At 49.3% G+C, this 24356-nt stretch overlaps 1 protein-coding gene across 1 annotated transcript in view; it reads right to left on the bottom strand.

The window, feature by feature from the left end:
* The window catches only part of TNPO1 (transportin 1), a 1561564-nt gene that overhangs the window by 1533768 nt on the left and 3440 nt on the right, over positions 1-24356 (bottom strand). The window contains exon 2 of the mRNA XM_086960799.1: positions 7966-8041. Within this exon, the coding sequence (XP_086816925.1) occupies positions 7966-8041 (76 nt within the window). The remainder of the gene's footprint in view (positions 1-7965; positions 8042-24356) is intronic.

Consider the following 24356-nt stretch of genomic DNA (forward strand, 5'->3'; position numbering starts at 1 on the left):
GAGGGAGGCAGGTGGCGGGCAACTTCGCTACGCCCACCGAGTGGGCGTAGTGTTGCCTGCTACGCCTACTTCGCAAATGGCGAAGTAGGCAACACTACGTCCACTCCGTGGGCGTAGCGAAATACTACGCACAGGCTTACAAAAAAGAGAACTGGAGAGTGAGAATAAGGATCTAGGGACACGAGCAAAGGAGAGAAGTAAAGGGGGGTACACGAGAGAATGAAGACAGCCACATAGCACTTAAAACGTATTTCTATATGAATGCAGGTTAATTGACCCTGCTCACTTCCGCCTGCATTGGCCATTGCCACTGTCAGTGCTGCCAACTACAGTAACAGCTACTAACCATCACACTCCTCCAGTCGTGAACGTACCGTAACAGCGTATATTAACTCTCTCTCCTACTAATGTATTTAGATAAATTCAATAGAAACATCCGCAAACCCCGTCTACCCCATGACGAAGTTGATGATTCACTCGCATGGATTAAAGTAGTCTTGCAAAATGTTGACATCATTCGGTCATTTTACAAACAAAAGGTTTCGTGCCCATGAGGTATGCGGAAAACTCATCATACGAAACTACTTTCAACGTACACGGTTTAGTGCTGTACTCAGACGCCAGGCATGTGAATCTCTAAAGTGCCCATGCTTGCTTGTTAAAGAAATTAAAGTATTAGCATGGCATTAATTACTCGGATATGGTACTACTAGAAACTTTTCAAAAAAAGTACTGTGTTGTTTATCATAAAAGTAAAAAAAATGACGCGCGCTGCTACTCTGACAGCAGACAAGTATTAATGTCTGTAATGTATAGAACTAACCAGCCTGCTTATCAGCGCTGCGCGCCTCGTGAACAGCAGACTCCCCCTTCATTCCAAAGGAACTGCTCTTGAGGCGCGCGGCGCGATCGGATTCTTTGGACAGGAGCGGCGGTGAAAGATGATCTGAATCTGGTCAGAGGGACCCAGCGGCCCGCGCCTGCCTAGCGTAAGGTTCAGCCTCTAAGTGACGTCAGGTGGGCGCACTCACTTCCGCGCAGAGTGTTCTTGGCCGCTTCTCCGGCTCAGCTTGCTGATGGCATACAAGAAGCGATGGACGGCACTGGAGCCCCTGGCCGGGTCGCCCCCGCCCGCCCGCCCATCCATCCATTGGGAGCCGGGCAGAAGGAGCCCACAAGAAAACAGGGATTCCAGCACGAAAAGAGCCCAGTGAGGTAAGGGGTGGGGGGGGGGGGGGGGGGGCAGCGTGTGTGTATGCAGTTTGTGTGTGTGTGTGCATGTGGGCCTGCCTGCGTGTCTGCGTGTGTGTGTGTGTGTGTGTGTGTGTGTGTGTGGCTGTGTGTATGTGTGCGCGCGCGACTGCATGGCGGCATGGCTGACTTCCTGGGAATCTGAGATAGGATATGTGCTGGCCGTGCACGCCCACGAGGTGCAATCGGCGCGTGTCCGAACCTTGTCTCAGAGTGCCAGGAAACTGAAAACAATAGTTGGCGAGCTAGACCGCATGCTACGCATGCGCAACTCTAGCTCGCCCTAAAAACGAATTATGAGTTAACTTGAGAGAATCAAGAAAGATGTTGCAAACACAAAAAAAGAAAGTAAAGAGTAAAACTTATCACAACGTTTATGACAGGAAATAAAATAAAATTAATTATGAATTAACTTGAACCTGAAATAAAATAAGGAAGAGGTCAGAAGCACACACAAAAAGTAAAGTGTAAAACTTAAGACAACACTTCTAACAGGAAATAAAATAAAACTAGTTCTGAGTTACCTTGAACCTGAAACACAACAGGCCAGATAAAACAACAATAAAAGGAACTATCTGCACAATATGTAATCCTTGAATGTGTCTGGCATACATGCGCCTTGGAACAGCCTAGAAGAGTGGTCGCCATCCTCTGCCCCTTCTTTGCATGGCCCCTTCGCTGCTCATGTTCTGTGGGGATGTAAACCGCTTGGAGGCAGAGGCCCACAGCCGTCGCAGCTTTACAGGGCTCTGTGATATGACCCCCTCCTTCCTTCAATGTAGAGCTCGTAACACAGACATCGCACCACCACCCTGGCTCCTTCTGTGTCCCTCCGTCACTCGTGATGTCACCTAATGTACGTCCTTCTCGTACTTTACTCCCACGTCATTCAGGCACTCCTGCAGCAGTGCGTCATGGGTATCTCACTCACGCAACTCTCGGAAAGGCAATGCACCCGCAGTGCTGGGGGTGGGGTCGCCGCGGGGTGTTCGTGTAAGACCACATCTCAGATCTTACTGTGTCATCAACACCGTTCCTCTCACCACCAATAACCTCGCACACTCACTCACCAGGCTAGTCGCCCTCTCTGCAATGCCACTCACGTGTGGATGGAGCAGGGTGCGCCTCTTGAGCATAAACACACGTGCATCTCCACAGAAGTGAACTGCGCGCCCCTATCCAGCTACATTTCACATGGATTTCCTTCCATTAAAACACGTCAGTAATCACCCCCAACCACCTGGATAAGCGAGCCACCAATGCAACCACAGGTTTATGTGAGAGAAGAAAAAACATGGAAAGCGCAGATTACATCTCTGCATGGTCGCCCCCAGACCCGGACAAAAACCCCCACTTCTTGCCTTGGATTCCTCGTGGTTGCCAAACACTTATCAGAGTCTGCACGCCAGACAATGCCTAACCTTCTGCATAGCACCCAATCCATACCTGGCCACCGACACCTCTCTCTCTCTCTCTCCACAGACACACACACACCACACTGCAAACACACACACACACACACGTGGGCACACACACCACACTGCAAACACACACACACACGTGGACACACACCACACTGCAAACACACACACACGTGGGCACACACCACACTGCAAACACACACACACACACGTGGGCACACACCACACTGCAAACACACACACACACACACGTGGACACACACCGCACTGCAGGATACACACACGTGGGCTTACACACCATACTGCAAAAACACACACGTGGGCACACACCACACTGCAAACACACACACGAGGGCACACACCACACTGCAAACACACACACACACACACACACGTGGGCACACACACCATACTGCAAACACACACACACGTGGGCACACACCACACCGCAAACACACACACACACGGGCACACACACCACACTGCAAACACACACACACGTGGGCACACACACCACACCGCAAACACACACACACACACGTGGGCACACACACCACACTGCAAACACACACACACACACACACACACGAGGGCACACTGCAAACACACACACGTGGGCACACACACCATACTGCACACCACCCTGCATGATTGAGTTGTGTATTTCTCTCTCAGACCATCTCTCTAAGAGAGTCCTGCTGCTCCACTCTTCCACAGTACCATTAGGGGCAAGTCCTCAGGAGGTGGGCCTGATGCGCAGTTTTGAGCTGAGTTTTGAAGTTAAGCCTCAAGATTATTGCCTCTGACTTTCACAATCAGCACCCAGTCACCACTTAATGCCCTGGGACTTCGGAGAAAGCGACCAAATGTTTCTTTCTGCATTTTAGGATCTCCTTACCAGTTTCCTTTCAATGCAAAATGGGCCAATAACAGCAGTTAACAGATTACGAAATCGGATGGAACACACCGACTGTTCTGTTTCACCCAGAAATCTCAAAGTGGAAGAATGAGTAATTACCAAGTGAACTTGAGCCAGAGTCTCTGACTGCCCTGGTAAATCCTCCTTACAACTCAGAATCACAACTGAAATGATCACTAGAGAAACAAGTGGGATTGAGAAAAGGTGTAGGGAAGAGTGAACAGGACAATGTGGTGAGAGGTGGTGGAGTGTGTGGTAAGGCATAAAAGAGGCATGAGGACCATATGTTGGGGCATGAAGGAGAGGTGTGGTGAGGCTCAGTGAAGTGTGGGGAAGACTGTGGTGAAGCATGGAGGAGAACTGTGGGCAACCAACCTAGATTGGAGAAATAATGTGTGGTGGGTAAGTTGGTATGAAGAGGGAAGAAAAAGAAGGTGGTGAGGTTTGGAGGAGAGTTGTAGGAGGAAGGGCAGCGCACTGGGGTTTGGGAAACAAGGTGGGTTGAGAGGTGTGGAGGACATTTCAAGACTGAATGGGATCAAGTCCTACCACAGGCACATCCACAATGAAATGACCTTTAAGCAAGTTCCAGGCAAACACCGAAAACAAACATCGATCTTACGGTCCCTGATCTGATTCGCATTTCCACTGATTGTGAGAACCCGTAGACTGTTTTCAAACAGCTTAGCGTGCTCAAACTAGCAGGCACACAGGGCTGTGTTTATCCTTAAAGCGATTCCGGAGGGGTGGGGGTTATGTCTCTGTCACTGCTCTCCTTGTAGGTTCGTCTTGGTGGTGAAGGGAGGGCGGCATTCAGAAAAGATCCTCATGCAGAGCAGCGGCGTGCTGCAGTCTGGGGCTGAGTTTTTGTTTTTTAAACTAAGTTGCCCTGGTTGTAGGAGGACGTTCCAGTCCCGCATGTTGTGCCGAGCAGCCTGCTATCTCAATAGCTATCACTCCTGTTGTAAATATATTATTACATCCACAGTACCCCTGTAGCCGGCAAGACAGTATATCCTGGCCTGTGCTTCATCTGCAACGCAGCCAGGAATATTTGTTTTCAATAAAAATCTAACTATTGAACCTTGCCTGCTTGGTAAGTCATCTGGCCATTCAAATTCACACAGAAACAGGGAGACAACAGATATAGAGCGTCCTGTTCTTTGGCGTCACTCAACCAAAAGTTTAACATTTTTTGTGTTAGTTTAAGGGTTTCCGGTCGAGGGTTTAATTAGGGGTGAGGAACATGTAGCGTTTGTAAACTTTCTGAGTGTTGAATGTAACTGTATCAAATCTCCGAATGTCTAGGATCAAAATAAACAGTTTGTTTGACAGAGTCCTATTCAAGATACTTGAACTTTCCTGATGGAAAATGGTTTTCTCTTCTGCACATACGGTGTTTTGAATAGTGTCGTGTATTCATAATAAACTCCTGTTTTTTTAAAGAGTTAAATACCACATGTCTACAGTTTGTGGGTAACTATAATCACGCACAGCTACCGTTTATAAGTGCAATATAAATACACATCCTGCTGACTGACTATCTCGGGGGCAGGGTTTCTCTCATCCGGACACTGCTAGCAGCAGTCCCTAGTCCCAGCAAGTACTGTGGCCGCCATGTTTCGGAAGCTGCAAAATGCTCCGTGCGGGCTCGAAAAACACTCACCCTACCGATGCGAATACCCCGGCCGCCACTACCAGGTAGTTGGTCTGGTAGTAAAGCAGGTTGCTGACCACCCGGTTGTTCCATTTCGAGACGTCCTTGAAATCTGGCCGGGCGAAGCGGTCGGATCCAGGGAAGAAGTCATCCCAAGCATGGAGCGGAGCCATCTGCACGTCCATGTTCCCCCGTGGCAGTGCTGACAGACTGCAATGGACTCAGCTGAGGCAGCCCACTCAAATTACTTTTACCTTTCGCGTCAGTGGTGTGACTAAAAGCAAGAGCGGGAGGTCAACCTTCCCGCACTGAACTGCACGTTGTCTTTCACATATGGATGTTAGCACAATGGCTAACTATATATTGCACTAAGATTTATTGTTAGCCAGGCTTCTGTCACAAGATCGAAAACGTAACTAAACGATTTGTTTACAACCGGCTTCCACAATGGTCTAGAATGCGATCACTCATATGGAGAAAATGCGTCAGGAGCCTCCCTGTTGACTTTGTGGGCATGGTGGAAAAAATGCGCGTTCCTCATAACTTCGCCACTACACTGGCTAATGAATCACTGAGTGAAAGCAGCAAGCACATGTATACAATTCCATGTAAAGGAGCACTCAGTGACATTCATTTAACAAGCACTGTGGGGGAGAGGTCGCCGCCAGTGAAGGTGCCTGCGAGAGGCTCATGTGGCGTCGCAAAAGTGAAAGCATGGGGGAGCGCGAGAACAGACGCTGCTGGCGCCGCCGTACACGCTCACGCCAGCAGAAAACGCCCGCTCACAAGGACAAATCTGACACTGAAAAAGCGCGCGTCCGACTCGTGTCCACATATTCAAGTAAGCAAATAGGTATACTAAAGTATACAAGAGGTCTCGAATGCTCGACCTAAAAATGAGGTACTATTTTTAGTGGAATACTTCTGAGAGCATAGAATAGTAGAACATTAGTTAGTAACAACTTCATTTTACTGCATTTGTGCCTTATAAATATAAGCCAGTGCAAAAGAAGAAGACATTTTGAAAAATACCCATGATATCATATGCTAGTATGGACCCCCACAAATTCAGAGATGTGCAAATAACCATTGCTATTAAACTCCATATGTTGTGCCATTTCAGATATCCTTGATACCCATTTTTTACTCTACCTAATTCCCTATATATATTGGTCTATACTTTGTACTCAATGAAAAATCCTTATAGGGTGTAGCTCAGTAGTTGGCTCTGGGTACCTTGGATTCTTGGAGAACCTACAAACCCTATATATCCCCGCACCCAGAAGGGACTAGCGGATGTAATGGTATATTGCCTTATTAAAATCAGCCATTGTGACAAAAAGTTAGATGAAATGTCACAAAGTCATTTCTTTCTACTCATTTTCAATATTTATTTATTTTAAGTTATTTTCCATAGGAAAACCTTGAAGGATCTACACATATGACTCCTTGCTGAATTCTGAATTTTTGTTACTTTTCAGAAATCTATAGCTTTCTTGGCTTAGCCATGGGTTTTCCACTGGTTTCCACCACAAATGAAAGGTAGATTGAGAGTACTCCAAAAAATAATGTAATGCACTACCTTTTTGAAAAATGCTAAAACTGTGGTGCTAATTATTTTTTTTATTACTCTTTATTTTCATTCTGCTCTGCATATGCCTGAAAGCTGGGAAGATATTGTCTTTAGTACAGCAAACCGTTAGTTGCTGCTATTTTTAGGAGGGAAAAAACACTCCCTTTTATCTGGAGCATTTTTTCCAATTTTTCTATAAAAGAAAACTCACAATTTTGCTATATTTTGCCATTTTATCAGTCCACTCCCCAAAAAATCCACAAACCCTGGGTAACTTTAGAACCCCCAGGACGAATTGGGCACGGGTACCTTAGGTGGGAAAGAAGTTATGGAGCCCTAAACACAAGCTACCCCAAATAGCCAAAAAAAGGGCTCAGTACTTGGGGGGGCGGGGGGGAGGGGGGGGGGGGGTTGCCCAAGTAGCAATGGAGTTAATGGCTGTCACTCCTACAGATTTTGTTTTTTAAACTAGATCTTCATTTTTCAATTGGAGTAACGACTGCTAACATGTTAGAAACACACGCTTATAATGCACAAAATAAAAAAATACTCAGAGGCAACCCACAGACTTCTGAAGATTCAGAACAAAGTCCTTGAGGAGTAAAGTTAGGGGTATGCTGGAGTTCCAGAGAAAATAGGTTGCATTTATTTTGGTATATCGCCCAAAACAGGTTTAAAGCCAACCCATCTGCTATCAAAATACTTTCAAACACTAGCCTTCAACAAAAACTTTTAGGTAGAATTATCTTCAGAGCACAACTACACTCCAAAGTTCCATTGTTTGCTTTTCGAGGCCACTACTACCAAATAAACTGGTTAACAACCTGATCCCATCCTAACAAAACTGGAGCAAGTGAAGCAGCAGGGCCATGTGACTGGGAAAGGCCATCTTGATTCCTTTCTAAAGATCAATGTGAGCAACTCCTGGGTAAACATGAAAAAATTCCTAACATACAAGAGTCGGCAGCAAGCTTATGCTATCCTTTATGTAATACTAGCTAAAATATGTCACAGTTGTGAAGTCACATACATAATCATGGATCATCAAAAAAAGAAGATCGAGAGATCTGCTCAATGCTCAGTCAAGCCCCAAGGCCAAAAAGGTTTGAATTGGACACATGAATCACATTAAAATGAGACTTACCTTCAGATTTTAACTTCGTGAGCACAAATATCAGGTAATTATTGAAATCAGGATACTGATTGAGTTGTTCTAGTTTCTGGAAAGAAAGTGTGTTAAGGAAAGATTGCTATTGAATGAATCGCTTGATCAGATGCAGTGGGAATAAAACAAAGATTTTGGGTGCTTTGAAATACACTTTTAAATATTTATTCAATTTGCTACTTACACTTTCATACTTTCATGGTAAGAGAACCCATTTTGAGACAATGAGGTGAACTGGAATAAGTCATGTAATATAAAAAACATTCATAGTAGGCCAATCAAGAACAGCAGATATGAGAAACATGTTACGTCAGAAAGAATTCCTAAAATCATATGAGTGGTGGCACCCACCAATGGCCCTTAAAACAAGCCACCTAAGGCTAAGGTAATGGGCAAGAAAGTATAAAGAAAAAGAATCCCTAAAGGAATGTACTCTGGTACCATTGTGGCTCCAGAAAGAAAAGGAAATAGTGCATCCACTAACTAATGTATTTACTATATACTTGACAAGGTTAGCGTCAAACACTCCCTTAAAACATCACTAAAACCCCAATAATGAGCTAAAACTACTAGACCGGAAGTTAGATAACAAGCTCAAGTCAATAGACACATCGCTTTAGTTTAACTCGGATATAAAAATAGAAGAGAGAATTCTGTTCGGGGAAGAATGGGCAAAAACAAAAAGGTATTTTGTAGATTAAAGACTTAACCAACCAAAACAATGCTAGTCCCTTTGAAGATATGCACCATGAATTTAAACTTGCCAACCTGAACTTCTACAAGCTCCTAAACCTCAAGATGGCAATGAACAAACTAAAAGTAATAAAAAAATCCTTCAACCTTCCTCTCCTAATTAAGGAGCTCATGAGTCAAGGGGTCACAGTGCAGCAAAAACCCTACAAACACATATTCAAGAAAAAATTCAATTTTAAACCTAGGCTTACATTTCAGTGTATGGAGATGAAAAATCTTTAATTAAGTCTTCCTCCTGTAGATTTAGTAAAGATCATTTCTTCTCTTTATATGTGTAAGACCACAGATTTTCTTCAGAAAGACGAATTTGGTGACTTCTCATAAGAAAGGGTCTTAACATTTATGAATGCATTTGTAATAGTTATAAAGACATAACACATGCAACAGTCCAGTCTTTCGCTACCGTTTTACATACATAGCACATAACAGCACATACATTCACATATTGGACTTATACTATATAATAAGAAATAACTAAGTGGAAAAAATAATATAGTTACATTTAATGTATTTTATCAGTGTCCAGGTCTAATTTTGATATGATCCCGTTTTAGTGGATATATGCTGCTCTTAAAGAGATCTATTTTCTCACAGTTTGTTTCATAGAAGCAAGGGGTACAATGTCTTACCGACATGGCAGTCCTGCTCTTAATGTCAATGATTCTCAATTCATATTTTTAGCTTTCTTCAGTTTTCTTGTTTGCTTTAGCAGCCCCTTCAGAGATGTTGACTTGTTTCAGGACATTCATCATAGTTTGCGGTCTTCACTGAGTTTTGGTGGAACTATCAACACAACGACACACGAGGTGTACAATGTGTCTTTAAGCCTCCAGTCAAACTTCTTATAGTTAGTGGGATGGGAAAACGATTAACATTATTTCAGTATATTTACCACCAGCACTGCATAACATCACTTTTCCAGACCTAAGTGCATTTCTCCTTAAGTTACCTGATGGTGACCTAATTGCAGGTGACTACCACAGGACATTAAATGATCTCTCAACTTAGCCCCCCCCTCCTAGCCCCACCACCCCCCCCCCCCCAAGGTGCAACCCCTGCGCCCCTCTCCACTGTCAGACTGTATATGTGCGATGGGCTTAGCAGATGTATGGCGTACTCAGAACCCGCAGGTGCAATAATTCACTTATTACTCTGGAGAACAGAATAGTTACTCTCGTATAGACTTTATTATGTCACAAGCAGGGAAGGTCTGTGATTTTAGAGAAACATCAGTTTGTGCAAGGAATGTCAGACCACTCCCTCTCTGGGCCTGCTATTCAGCAGAAACTCGCAGTGCTTGATGCGGTGTATCACTACACAAGTAGAGCTTGAGGGTGCCCAAGATTCGGAAAAGCCTAATTCAGGCCACAAAAGTTTTCTTCAATCAATCAATCAATCAATCAATCAAGCAAGCATTTATATGGCGCACTACTCACCCAGAGGGTCTCAAGGCGCTGGGGGAGGGAGGTCCGCTACTGCTCGAACAGCCAGGTCTTGAGTTGCTTCCTGAAGGCGAGGTGGTCCTGGGTCAGGCGGAGGTGGGTCGGGAGGGAGTTCCATGTCTTGGCGGCGAGGTAGGAGAAGGACCGTCCCCCTGTGGTGGCTCTTCGGATGCGGGGGACGGCGACGAGGGCGTGGCCGGACGATCGAAGCTGGCGTTTGGGAGCGTAGAAGTTGAGGTGGCTGTTGAGGTATCCTGGGCCTTGGTTGTGTAGGGCTTTGTGTGCGTGGGTGAGGAGTCAGAAGCTGATTCTCTTGTTGACCGGGAGCCAGTGCAGGTCTCAGGTGTCCGGAGATGTGGCTGCGATGGGGGATGTCCAGGATGAGTCGTGCTGAGGCGTTCAGGATCCGCTGGAGTCTCTTCTGGAGTTTGGCGGTGGTTCCGGCGTAGAGGGAGTTGCCGTAGTCCAAACGGCTGGTGACGAGGGCCTGGGTGACAGTCTTCCTAGTCTCGGTGGGGATCCACCGGAAGATCTTACGTAGAATGCGCAGGATGTTGAAGCACGACGAGGAGACGGCGTTGACTTGTCGGGTCATGGAGAGGGAGGAGTCCAGGATGAAGCCCAGGTTGCGTGCGTGGTCTGTTGGTTTGGGTGCGCTGCCTAGGGCGGGGGGCCACCAGGAGTCGTCCCAGGCGGAGGGTGAGGATCCCAGTATGAGGACTTCAGTCTTGTCCGAGTTCAGTTTCAGGCGGCTGTTCTTCATCCATTCGGCTACCTCTTTCATCCCTTCGTGGAGGTTGGCTCTGGCGGTGGCGGGGTCGTTGGTGAGGGAGAGGATCAGCTGGGTGTCGTCGGCGTAGGAGATGATGTTGAGGTTGTGCTGGCGTGCGATGTCTGCGAGGGGGCTCATGTAGACGTTGAGGGTTGGACTGAGCGAGAAGCCTTGAGGAACGCCACAGATGACTTCGGTGGCTTCCGATCTGAACGGGGGGAGGCGGTCTCTGTGTCCTCCCGGCGAGGAAGGAGATGATCCACTCCAGTGCCTTCTCCTGGATTCCGACGTTGCTGAGTCGCTGCACTAGTGTACGGTGGCAGACAGTGTTGAAGGCCGCGGAGAGGTCTAGGAGGATGAGGGCTGCTGTTTCTCCGTTGTCAAGCGGTGCTCGGATATCATCTGTGGCTGCGATCAGGGCGGTCTCGGTGCTGTGGTTGGCCCGGAAGCCAGACTGCGAGAGGTCGAGGGATCCGTTCGTCTCGAGGAAGGCGGCCAGCTGCTTGTTGACGGTCTTCTCGATGACTTTTGCAGGGAACGGGAGCAGCGAGATGTGGCGGTAGTTCTTGAGGTCGGTGGGGTCGGCTGATGGCTTCTTTAGTAGAGCGCAGAGGTCGGCGTGCTTCTAGCTCTCCGGGAAGGTAGCGGTGTCGAAGGAGGTGTTGATGATGTCCCGCAGGTGGGGTGCGATGACAGCGGCCTTGTTGAAGACGTGGTAAGGGCAGGGGTCGGTAGGAGATCCGGAGTGGATGGAGTTCATCGTGCAGACGGTGTCTTCGGTGCTGATCGGGGTCCAGGCGCGGAGGGTGGTGGTGGGGGGCGGTGGTTCGGTCGTGGCGTGCGTCGGTTGAGTGCTGAAGCTGTTGTGTATGTCTGCGATCTTGTTGTGGAAGTAGGAGGCAAGGGAGTTGCAGAGGTCTTGCGAAGGGGTGATGTTGTTGTTTCGGGAGAGCTCCTTCACGATGTTGAAGAGTTCCTTGCTGTTGTGTGCGTTGTTGTCCAGTCATTCCTTGAATGCAGTTTTCTTGGTGGCGTGGATGAGTTGGTGGTGTTTTCGGGTGGCGAGTTTGAGGGCAGTCATGGTGTCCGGTGTTGGGTCTCTGCGCCAGGTTCTCTCGAGGGCTCGGCAGTTCTTCTTGGAGCTCTTGAGTTAGTCTGTGAACCATGGGGCATTCTTGCTACCGGGTCTGCTAGGTGGGGTCCTCAGAGGGGCGAGGTCGTCTGCGCAGTCGCTGATCCACTTCGTGAGGTTGGTGGCCGCTTGGCTGGGGTTCGTTGCGCTGGTGGGTGGGTTCTTGCTCAGGGAAGTTGTGAGCTGGTCGGCTGTGATCTTGTTCCAGCTTCTGCGTGCAACCTGTTGCTGGTGGTGGTGGGTCGTGGTCCTTCTGAAGCTGAAGTGGACGCAGCTGTGGTCCGTCCAGTGGAGTCCGGTGGCGTGGCTGAAGGTGATGTCCTTGTTGGATGAGAAGACGGGGTCGAGTGTGTGTCCGGCGTAGTGGGTGGGGGTGGTCACCAGCTGCTTGAGTCCCAGGTTTGCGAGGTTGTCCAGCAGGGTGGTGGTGTTGTGGTCGTTGTTGTTCTCCAGGTGGAAGTTGAGGTCCCCGAGGAGGATGTAGTCAGCGGAGAGGAGGGCGTGCGGGCTGATTAATTCGGCGATGTCTTCGCTGAATTGTGTGCGTGGTCCCGGGGGTCTGTAGATGAGGGTGCCTCTGAGGGTGGTCTTGGGGTTGATGTGGACCTGGAAGTGCAGGTGCTCGGCGGGTGCGAGGGTGTCGTCGGTGTTGGTCGTGATGCGGATGGTGTTCCTGTGGATGATGGCGATGCCTCCTCCGGTCTGGTTGATGAGGTCCCTTCGGATGATCTTGTAGGCGTCTGGGATGGCGATGGCGATGTCGGGCGCTGAAGAGGCGTTCATCCAGGTTCCCGTGAGGAAGGCGACGTCTGGTGAGGTTGTGTCGAGCAGGTTCCAGAGCTCGATGGCGTGTCTGTGGACGGAGCGGGTGTTGAGCAGGATGCATTTCAGGTGGCTGCTGCTGTTGTTCGTCTTGGTTGGTGCTGGAGTAGTGCTGGTCCGGATGCAGGTGAACTTGCAGGCGTTGCAGCTGAAGGGTCCGTGGGTGCGTCTCGGGGTGGCTCTGTAGCATCCTGTGATTCGGCCGGCGTTGAGTGCGTTGAGGGTGGCGGCGTCATACGTCCGGCGGGTGGGCTGGGGTCTGCGGGGGCCAGGGATCCTGGCTCTGGCCGCGGTCCAGGCGCAGACGGGCTTACCTTTGGCGCGCTTAGGGCGCGCCCGCTGCGCGTCAATGCTGCGCGTTCGCCACTCTGCCATATGTGGAGAGTGGGGGGGGAGGGGCAGAGCGAGGGAGGGTCAGCTGGGAGGCGGGAGCGGGGTGGCGAATGGGAAGGGCGAGCGAGGGAAGGGGGCGGGGCCGCAGGGGGGCAGCGGCAGGGAGCGGGGAGGTGGCGGGAAACGCGGCAGGGGCTGGGCACCACAATGGGGGGAAACAGCGGGCGAAGAAAACACAGGGGGCAAGACAAGTGAAACGGCGAAAACGCTGCAAAATAACAGGGGAGAGCAGGCAAGGTTACACGGAGGCAGAATGCAGAAAAATAACAGGGGAGAGCAGGAGGAGAGCAAGCAAGGTTACACGGAGGCAAAATGCGAAAGAACAATGATGGAGAGCAGGAGGAGAGCAAGCAAGGTTACACGGAGGCAAAATGCGGTAAATAACAGGGGAGAGCAGGAGGAGAGCAAGCAAGGTTACACGGAGGCAAAATGTGAAAGAACAACAATGGAGAGCAGGAGGAGAGCAAGCAAGGTTACACGGAGGCAAAATGCGGTAAATAACAGGGGAGAGCAAGTAAGGTTCAGGAGAACCGAAATACAAGTAGAGCAGGAGCAGTTCCGGCGGTCGGGGGCCGGGAGCACAGCTGAGAGCAGTGGCGGCACTTGGTGGGAACGGGCTCACTCACGGGGAGTGTGCACGGTGGGGTGACCGGCCCAGAGGGACAAATAAGAACTCGGAGAGAATAAGAACTCAGTGACCTCAGGACTGGTTCTGTGGGAGACCTATAGGCAGTCATAGGAGGAGAAGGACTATCTCTCAGCCATGGAGGAGTTGGAGGGAAACATACTGCAGTTAGAGAATCAACTGGTCATGAGTCATTCCGAAGAGACGAAACACTTTCCAACTTAAGAGACAGGAGCACCGAGAACTAGCTACAGAGATAGCCAGGGCCAAATTGTCAGCAACCAGAGATGAGCATAGGGAAGAGCTGGGAAGCTTCTGGCCTGGCTTGAGAGACAGGAAAGGGTGAATAGATGGGCACATACTATTACTAAAAGCTCGGGAGAGGTTGTGAGGGATCGACAAGTGAGTTTGCACAATATTATACCACAATAAACACTGGAATTCCGACCGCCACAGTGGAAGCCTCTAGAGCCGTGTTGGTGAATTTGCCGCTTCTGCTACTCACTCCGGACGAGGTGTCCGACTTGGACAGGGATATCACAGTGGAGGAAATAACTTACCACATCCGTGGTATTCAGTCCTGGAAGGCAATGGGTCCAAACAGTCTTCCAATTGAATTGTACATAGTAGTGGCATCCCAAGTGGAGCCACATTTACTACAAATGTATTCCGAGAGTGTGGGCTGCCATCAGATCAGCGGCTTGCCACAATAGTGAACTTCAAGATGAGGACTGACAAGAAGCTCTTGGATCTCCCAGTGAAGTAGCTATCTAGGCAAGATTCAGACTTATTCAACTTAAAATCTTACAGAGTTTATCTTCTCAGAGCCAAGCTAGTCAGAATGGGAAGGGAAACCAACACACATTGCCAGCGATCCTGTGGACAAGAGGGTACCTTCTACCACTTAGTATGGGACTGCCTAATGATTCAGCAGTACTGGAGAGAGGTGGTGAATGCAATGGCCAGAGTCTGCAGGGTTAGTTTAGAGGTACAACCAAAGCTGTATCTTCTCAATATTTGGGAGGAGTCTGACCGAAGCCGAAAAGAGCTAATCTGGGTCACGTCGGGTATGATAATAGCAAAACGTAATCTAGCACAACACTGGGGAGCCCAAACCACACTGACACTCTTAGACTGTGACAAAGATATGGACGCATGTATGATTACAGAAAAAAACTATATGTTGTGCTAGAGGCTGCCTGGAGAAATGGGATCAGATATGGGGCAAATGGACTTCACAAAGGGGAGGAATATGTACCAGCCCCTCAGATAGTCGGTGAGGGGTTGCAACAAGGCGTAATGGGGGAGGGAACTAGAGTGAGAATATTCAAGAAACAGATTAAAATAGGGACAAACTGAAAAGTAAATTGTACCATACTCAATGCAAGATCTATTGTGAATTTAAAGATATTAGACAAAATGCTCTACCTGCCTAAACAGGTTACTCTTAAAAGGATATATATATATATATATATATATATATATAGCTATCCGGTCAAACTTCTTATAGCTATGGCAGCCTGCCCTCTTTTTGTAGAATTGTTTGTTTCAGCTAATATCCTTGTCAGTTCCTGTAAAGTAGTAGGAATTTTCTCTAATGCATCTCAACTTCGCTCCTTCCAGAGATGTGTCAAAGCGCAGCAGCCACCCTTACACTGTGTAAGGGTTACAGCTAAAAAATAAAAAATGTTATTCAAGGTTAATATAGAAAGAACATAATGCAGAATAACGGCAACATTTTTCTACGCTAAGTAAAAAGAAATTAAACAGGTCAAATGTACTTTCTAATACGTTAGGAAATATTATGAAAAAGTTCACAAATAATATAAAGCACTCCCATGGTGTAGGGGGCTAGACCTTGTGCTAGGTCAGCGAGCAATATAGCACAGAACAATCCTATGCCCGGCTTAGATAATCAAATAACTACAGCCCCAGGGGGTACTGGCCGTGCTTTCCCAGCTGTACACTCTGGGTTGGGAAATGGCTTGACCAGACACGATCCAAGGTTAGTAAATCTTCGTCCTGCTGCCGCACCATTGGTTGTGGTCCTGAGGAATGTAACTACTCTTCCGGATGGTCAGCTAGAATCTACCAAACAGTTAATGGCAAAAACCATGCACTGGCTTAACGTACAACTGAAGGAAGCGGGGTATGGGGCTGGGACATCTGCAATCAATTGATAATGGCTAGACATTCATCTTGGGTTGGACACTCCACTAAGGACGAGGGGGGGAAGACTGTGTAGTTGCCAACTTCAATAATGAGCGTGTAGTTAGGCTCATATTGGAGTGTTTAGGGAGTTGGAATGAAGGGTATTGTCCCGGAAAAATCTCTCTCCATCCCCTAGGGTTCTTCTATAGTCCGCATTACTGTTCGCAACTAAGAAGGAGGGCCTGTAGTGATCGTCGCAGTGCTAATCACAGGGTTATGGGGCATTCCCTTGATTTAATCTGAGTTAACCGATTTGCCCCATAGTCCGGCCTAGACGGCTGTGATTGACGGATACCTGCAGACTCATCTGGGATAGAGAACATCGTTATAGATCCCGTTACTTCCAACCTTCTGGATTCAAACCCCCAGTTAGTTACTGACAGTGGGACAGAGGGCAACGAGAACGTGGCTCAGTTAGAACAAAGAGAAGGTTCACCTTTCAGGACATTAAATATCTTATCCTGGAACATTGCTGGGTTGTTAACGAAGATGAAATCTTCTGACTGGTCTAATTTCATCGAGCCTTGTGACATTATTGCGTTTCAGGAGACTTGGTCTGTGAGCACAATCTTTCGGCCAGGTTACCTGGCATTCGGCAAGCCAGCAATTCCTAGTACCAAAGGGCGTCCATCAGGCGGCCTAACTATCTGGGTTAGACAACAGGCGGGTCTCCATGTGGAAGACTTCGTGATCGACTATCCAGGCGATTAAAATAACTTCTGTGTATGAACCTGAGTTTATACTTCTTAATGTCTATGCAAGAGGGCTGGTAGGTGGCAAGGCTTCACAGACTGTCTCCAGTCTGAATACATTTGTTAAATCATTAAATGGGTCTTGCAACAGGATTATTGCGGGGATTTTAATTGCACGTTTGAGCCACTTGGCTTAGAAGACGGGAATCTCACCAGTGACAAGGATGCTGTCTGGGGCTTCCAGTCCTTGGCGTTTGCCCCAATTAAGAACTGGACAGAAGCCGCTCTCCAACTTAAAAGTTTAAAATTAGAGAGAGGACGTTGTGCAGCTAATGGAAGATTTAAATCAGACACCAATGGCAATCCCACTTTTAATAGCGGGCATAGGAAAAGTAGGATTGGTTATTTTCTTATTAACCTAGAACTTTGGCAAGGGGTGAGGGATATGGAGGTCGTGAAAAGATTAGAGAGCGACGACTATCCTAGATGTGACATGTTGTTTGCCTAGGAGTGCTAGACTGGATACTGCGACCCTTGACCCTGTTTTCGGGCAGGTCGCTCCCCAAGTCGCGTAGCTCCACCGGACTGCGTCCTGCTCCTGTGACCAGCCGCTGCTCCTGTGGGTGTTCAAGGCCCGCCTCCACCCGCAGGCTACCACCTGCGCCTCATCCCTGGCGGCCAGTGGTAGGCCTTAGGTTTGCTTGTGCCTGCTCGTTTTTTCTGCCTGTGACCGCTATTCTTGCACTGTGTGATATTGCTTGTGACCTTGTACTGTACGGTACTGTTGGTTTTGCTGCATTTGCTTCTGCCTTGCCCCCTGCCTCTGCCTGTGCTCGTTTCCCCCTCTGTGCCCGCTCCCGCCGCTGCGTCCCCTACGGCCCCGCCCCATTGCACTGTGTGATATTGCTTTGTTGACCCTATTGTACTGTTGTTGGTTTTGCTGGATTTGCTCTGCCTTGCCCCCTGCCTTTGCTCGTGCTCGTTTCCCCCTCTGTGCCCGCTCCCACCGCTGCGGCCCCGCCCCATTGCACTGTGTGATATTGCTTTGTTGACCCTATTGTACTGTTGTTGGTTTTGCTGTATTTGCTCTGCCTTGCCCCCTGCCTTTGCTCGTTTCCCCCTCTGTGCCCGCTCCAGCTGCTGCGTCCGCTGTGGGCCCGCCCACCCTGCCCCATTGCACTGTGTGACCTTGTACTGTACTGTACTGTTGTTGGTTTTGCTGCATTTGCTTCTGCCTTGCCCCCTGCCTCTGCCTGTGCTCGTTTCCCCCTCTGTGCCCGCTCCCGTCGCTGCGACCCCTGCGGCCCTGCCCCATTGCACTGTGTGATATTGCTTCGTTGACCCTATTGTACTGTTGTTGGTTTTGCTGTACTTGCTCTGCCTTGCCCCCTGCCTTTGCTCGTTTCCCCCGCTGTGCAGGCTCCCGCCTCTGCGTCCCCTGCGGCCCGCCCCCCGCACGGTGTGATATTGCTTTGTTGACCCCATTGTACTGTTGTTGGTTTTGCTGTATTTGCTCAGCCTTACCCCCTGCCTTTGACTGTGCTTGTTTCCCCCTCTGTGCCCGCTCCAGCCGCTGCGTCCCCTGTGGGCCCGCCCACCCTGCCCCATTGCACTGTGTGATATTGCTTTGTTGACCTTATTGTACGGTTGTTGGTTTTGCTGTATTTGCTCTGCCTTGCCCCCTGCTTTTGCCTGTGCTCGTTTCCCCCTCTGTGCCAGCTCCCACCGCTGCGTCCCATGCGTACCCGCCCCCCCCCCCCCAAAACCTCCCTCGGCCCTCTCCCCCCTCCAGCTGCTCCTCCATCCCACCTCACCTTCTTATGGCGGCTGCGCCGAAGGGGCGCCAAAGCCAAGCCCGTCTGCGCCCGTCCGCGCCTGGACCACACCCAGCACCAGAACCCCTGGACCCCGGAGACCCCCTGCACCCATCTACACTGCGATGCCAGCATCCTCCACGCACTCAACCCCGGATGAGAAAACTCCTGCTACCGGGCCACACCACAGCGCACCCATGGACCTGTCTCCTGCCGGAACTGCAGCCTCACCAGCATCCAGCCCGCCAAACCGTCAAGCAAGGATCCCAACCACCTTCAATGCATCCTCCTCAACACCCGCTCCGCTCGCAAACACGCCATCGAACTCTGGGATCTCCTCGACTCAACCGCCCCCGATGTTGCCTTCCTGACGGAGACCTGGCTGAACACCACCTCAGCCCCAGACATCGCCATCGCCATCCCAGAAGACTACAAGATCTCCCGCAGAGACCGCACCAACGGAGTGGGAGGGGGAAATCGCCATCGTCCACAAGAACACCATCAGAGTCTTGACCAACACCGACGACACCCTCAACACCGCCGAGTACCTGCACTTCCAGATACACACCGACCCCAGTACCGCCCTCAGAGGAACCCTAGTCTACAGACAGCCCGGACCCCGAATACAGTTCAGCGACTCCATCGCCAACCTCATCAGCACCCACGCCCTCGCCTCTACGGACTACATCCTCCTCGGGGACCTGAACTTCCACCTCGAGAACAACAACGTTGCCAACACCACCGCCCTAATTGACAACCTCGGACTCAGACGGATCGTAACAGCACCTACCCACGCTGCGAGACACATGCTCGACCCCATCTTCTCCGCAAGTCCCCACGTCTCTCCTTCAACCACACCACCGAACCCCACTGGACCGACCACAGATGCGTCCACTTCAACTTCAGGAAACCCACCACACACCACCGCACCCAACAGATGCCAAGCCGCTGCTGGGGCAAGGTCACCGAAAACCAACTGACCACCACCCTCGCCCTGAGACCAACCCCTGCCCCACCGACCCCGACACCGCCGCCCTCAACCTCAAACAAGGGATCAACGACTGTGCAGACACCCTCGCTCCACTCAGGAACCCCGACGCCAACCACCCCAGCAAGAAAGCGAAATGGTTCACCGAAGACCTCCAAGCCTCCAAGCGCACCTGCCGAAAACTGGAAAAGAACTGGCTCTGCGAACGAACACCAAACCGCTACACGGCCCACAAGAACACCTCCCGCAGACCTCACCTGCTCATCAGGACCGCCAAGAGGAACGCTTTCAAGGACCGCCTAGACAACACACACAACAGCAAAGAGCTCTTCAACATCGTGAAAGAACTCTTCAACCCCGGCTCCAACACTAATGACATCCCCCCCTCTCAAGACCAGTGTGACTCACTGTCCAACTTCTTCCACCGCAAGATCGCAGACATCCACAACAGCTTCAACGCCATGACCCCCACATCCACCGCCGAGCCCACCAACCCTACGACCACCATGCGCATCAGCCGCCTGATCGCCTGGTCCAACGTCAGCGACGAAGACACCATCAAGACCATGAACTCCAACATTTTCAACAAAGCCAGTACAGCCATCGCCCCCCCATCTCCGGAAGATGATCAACATCTCCTTCGAGACAGCAACCTTCCCGGAAAGCTGGAAGCACGCCGAGATCAACGCCTTACTGAAAAAACCCAAGGCAGACCCCAAGGACCTCAAGAATTTCCGGCCCATCTCCCGGCGAAAGTCAGAGAAAATGGTCAACCGAAAACTGACCCGATACTTTGAAGACAACAACATCCTGGACCCATCCCAGTCAGGCTTCCGCAGCAATCACAGCACCGAAACCGCCGCCACCGACAACATCAGGACCCTTATGGACAAAGGAGAAACAGCCGCCCTCATCCTCCTGGACCTCTCAGCCGCCTTCGACACAGTCTGCCATCGCACCCTAACAGCGCGCCTCCACGATGCCGGAATCCAAGAGGAGGCCCTGGCCTAGACTACATCCTTCCTCTCCGGCAGAACACAGAGCGTCTGCCTCCCACCCTTCCGCTTCAAGACAACCGAGATCATCTGCAGTGTTCTGCAAAGATCCTCTCTCAGCCCAACGCTGTTCAATATCTACATGGCTCCACTTGCCCAAGTCGCCCGCCAACACAGCCTCAACATCATCTCCTACGCCGACGACACCCAACTGATCATCTCCCTCACCGAAGACCCTCTCACTGCCAAAGCCAATCTCCACTGGGGAATGAAGGCCGTTGCCGAATGGATGAAGGACAGCAGGCTGAAGCTGAACTCTGACAAGACTGAGGTCCTCATCCTCCGTTCCACTCCCTCAGCCTGGGGGTCATCCTCTACTCCACCCTCTCCATGACAAAGCAGGTCAACGCTGTCTCCGCATCCTGCTTCAACACCCTCCAAATGCTCCGCAGGATCTTCAAGAAGATGCCCTCCGAAACGAGAAAAACCGTCACCCAGGCCCTTGTCACCAGCAGGCTGGACTACGGAAACGCCCTCTACGCAGGAACAACAACCAAGCTCCGGAGACGGCTGCAACGCATCCAGAACGCCTCGGCGCGACTGGTCCACGACATCCCCCTGACACAGCCACATCACCCCCCACCTGAGACCTACACTGGCTCCCCATCAAGAGGATAACCTTCAAACTCCTCATCCACACACACAAAGCCCTACACAACGCTGGACCAGCATACCTCACAAACGACTCAGCTTCTACACCCCCACACGCAGCCTCCGCTCAGCCAGCCTCGCCCTCGCCACGATCCCACGCATCCGGAAAATGACGGCCGGTTGCAGATCCTTCTCCCACCTCGCCGCCAAAACCTGAAACACCCTACCAACCATCCTCCGACAAACCCAAGACCTGCTGACCTTCAGAAGACTTCTCAAGACCTGGCTCTTCGATCAGTAGCGGCGTCCACCGCTCCCCAGCGCCTTGAAACCCTCACGGGTATGTAGTGTGCTTTACAAATTCCTTGATTGATTGATTGATAGATACTGCAACACCAGATGTGATTATGTCCAATGACTGCTGCAGGTTAAATGGGGCACAGGCATCCAAGGTGGAGGGCATTTTGACTCAAATTAAGCTAACATTTGTAGATTCCCTTACTGCCCTCTCTCAACTTGATTTAAATGACGATACTCTTCCAGCCCTTACTGTACATCATGAGGCCCTGTTTGACAAGTTACGGTCTTATATGGTAAAACCCAAAATAAGAAGTAACAGGCGCATAGTATATAAGTCAGCAAAATGGTACAGCGGGGCATGTAGGATTGCCTACAGAGCTTTGTCTATCGCAATAAGGGCCGATTCCACGCAGGAGATAAGGAAACGGAGATGTGATTACAAGGTCACCCACCTACGGGCAAAGAAGGCCTACGATGAAAATAGATGGAGGGACCTGTTGGTTGCATACAATGGGAAAAACAGGTGCCGATTCTGGCATTTAATTAAGTGGGGTGGTGACAACGTCGGTCCGGCACCTGTTAATAATGTCCCCCCTGAAGCCTGGGTTGCTCATTATCAGATCCAATTGTCTGTGCAGGCAAATGATCATTGGCAATTCCAATGTGTAGTATCGGAGTCAACTCTAACACTTACCTCAGTGCAGATAGAACGTGTCTTTGATGGGGTAGCCGTGGTTAGAGCCCAGATTGTATCCCGGTGGATATATTTAAATCTGACCGTGAGAACTGGCTGAAATACATTTTTAGTTTTGCCAACGGTCTGGCTAGAGGAGCTCCTATTCCGGATTCCTGGCGTGGGGCTGAGATTATCCCCATATACAAAAAAAAGGGGACTGAGCCTGCCCTTCCAATTATCGGCCTAGACACTATGCAAAAGCTGGTGGCTAGATTAGTGCTAAGTAGGGTAAATAGGTGGATTGATGATAATGGAATACTATGCACCCATCAAGCAGGATTTCGCTCCCATGTTAGCACCATTGACCAAGTTTTTAGATTTATGAGGTTATATTGGAACAACGTGATCCTAGCTGAGGGCACCCTCTATGCAGCATTTGTATATCTTAAATCTGCATTTGATTTAGTGCCCTGTAACAAACTTTGGGCCACTCTTAATTAAGCTGGGATGTCCACAGAAATTCTTTCATCATAAAACTACATGTTTCCACCTATGCCCAAGTTAGGTGGGGTCAGCAGGGGGAGACAACTGAACGTTTTCCGGTGGACAGAGGAGTGAGGCAGGGGTGTGTGTTGGCCCCTACCCTTTTCTCTTTGTTCATTAATAAAGTTGTCTCATACTACTCTGAATATCACACGGATGCCCCTAATCTAGCTGGCGCGAGGGTTCCTTTATTAATGTTTGCAGACGACACCCTAATCTTGTCTAAAAAACAAGCTGGTCTACAAAGAGCCCTTGACAGATTTAGTATTTTCTGTAATGACCATGATCTTGCAGTCAATGTTGAGAAGACAAAATTCATGGTCTTGCATAAAAACATAACAGTGAAAGCCAGAGTGGTAAGGAATACTGCATCCCTTGAACAAACTGACTCTTTTACCTACTTGTGTTTGACAATGGGCAAAAGAATGAATTGGAAGCCACAGCTGGATTTGCTGGTATTAAAGCATAATCAACTAGCAGGGGCACTTCTAAAAGAACATTGTTTATCAAAAACCAAACCAGTAGCTCCGGTTATGGCAATTTACCGAGGAAAGGTTAAAGCCTCAATAATGTATGGAGCTGAACTCTGGGGCTTCGAAAACTTAGTTCCTTTAGTCCAAGAGCAGAACAAGTTTTTAAGGACATTGAACAATCTTCCCCAGTCGACACCACTTAGACCCTTATTTTTTAGACCTAGGGTGTATTTCCTTTAAGGAGGCAGCGGGCTACAGACCGCTTGCCTATTGGCGACGGCTTTGGACCACCCCGGAGTTAGCTCCCTATGCGCAAGCTCTTAAGCTTACTAGAGAAGCTGATAAAACTAACAAAATCTCATGGCTACAAAATGATTAAGGTTACATTATTGGATATGGACCTTAACCACTTGTGGCTGGACCCAGAAGGGAATTCCTTTCCCACAAAATCTGAATTTAAAGCCTTATATAGGGATATGGTCTGGCAGAAGTCTTTTTCTCAGGTGAATAGAGATTCCCTAACAGGTCTCTTTTTGGGCCACAAAATTTAACATAGACTCGAGGCCTACTGGGATACTATTACCAGCCCTTGGGATAGGAAGCTCTATCACCAATTTAGAGTGGGTACTCTCCCGATAAAATTGTTCACAAAAAAGTGGGGGAATGTTCAAGACAAATTGTCACACCTGTTCATGTGAGGAAGAGACCTTGCTGCATATTCTTTTTGTTTGCCCTGCATATAACGCCCCTCGCCACAAATGGCTAAAGCCAGTTTGTGCTAAAACAGGAACAAGATCTTGCCAAACGGCTTTGCGTATTTTAAAAACTGATACCAGCGAAGTCATAGTTATTGCTATGGCTAAATTCTGGAGCTGGACGTGGGCCCTTAGAAGGAATAGGATGCAGGGCATCATGTAACTATGTAGTTATGCAATTGTGTTACTATGTTGTTGCGTAATTATGTAATCATGTAAATGACTTCAATGAGCTATGGTGCTTTTTAGTCTTCTCAAATTTAAACTTGCTTATAAGATTGTGATCCTTTTAACACAAATCTGCGTAATTATGGTTATTCCTATCTTTCTAGG

Source organism: Lissotriton vulgaris, chromosome 3_1, assembly GCF_964263255.1.
Source record: "Lissotriton vulgaris chromosome 3_1, aLisVul1.2, whole genome shotgun sequence".
NCBI classification, from domain to species: Eukaryota; Metazoa; Chordata; class Amphibia; order Caudata; family Salamandridae; genus Lissotriton; species Lissotriton vulgaris.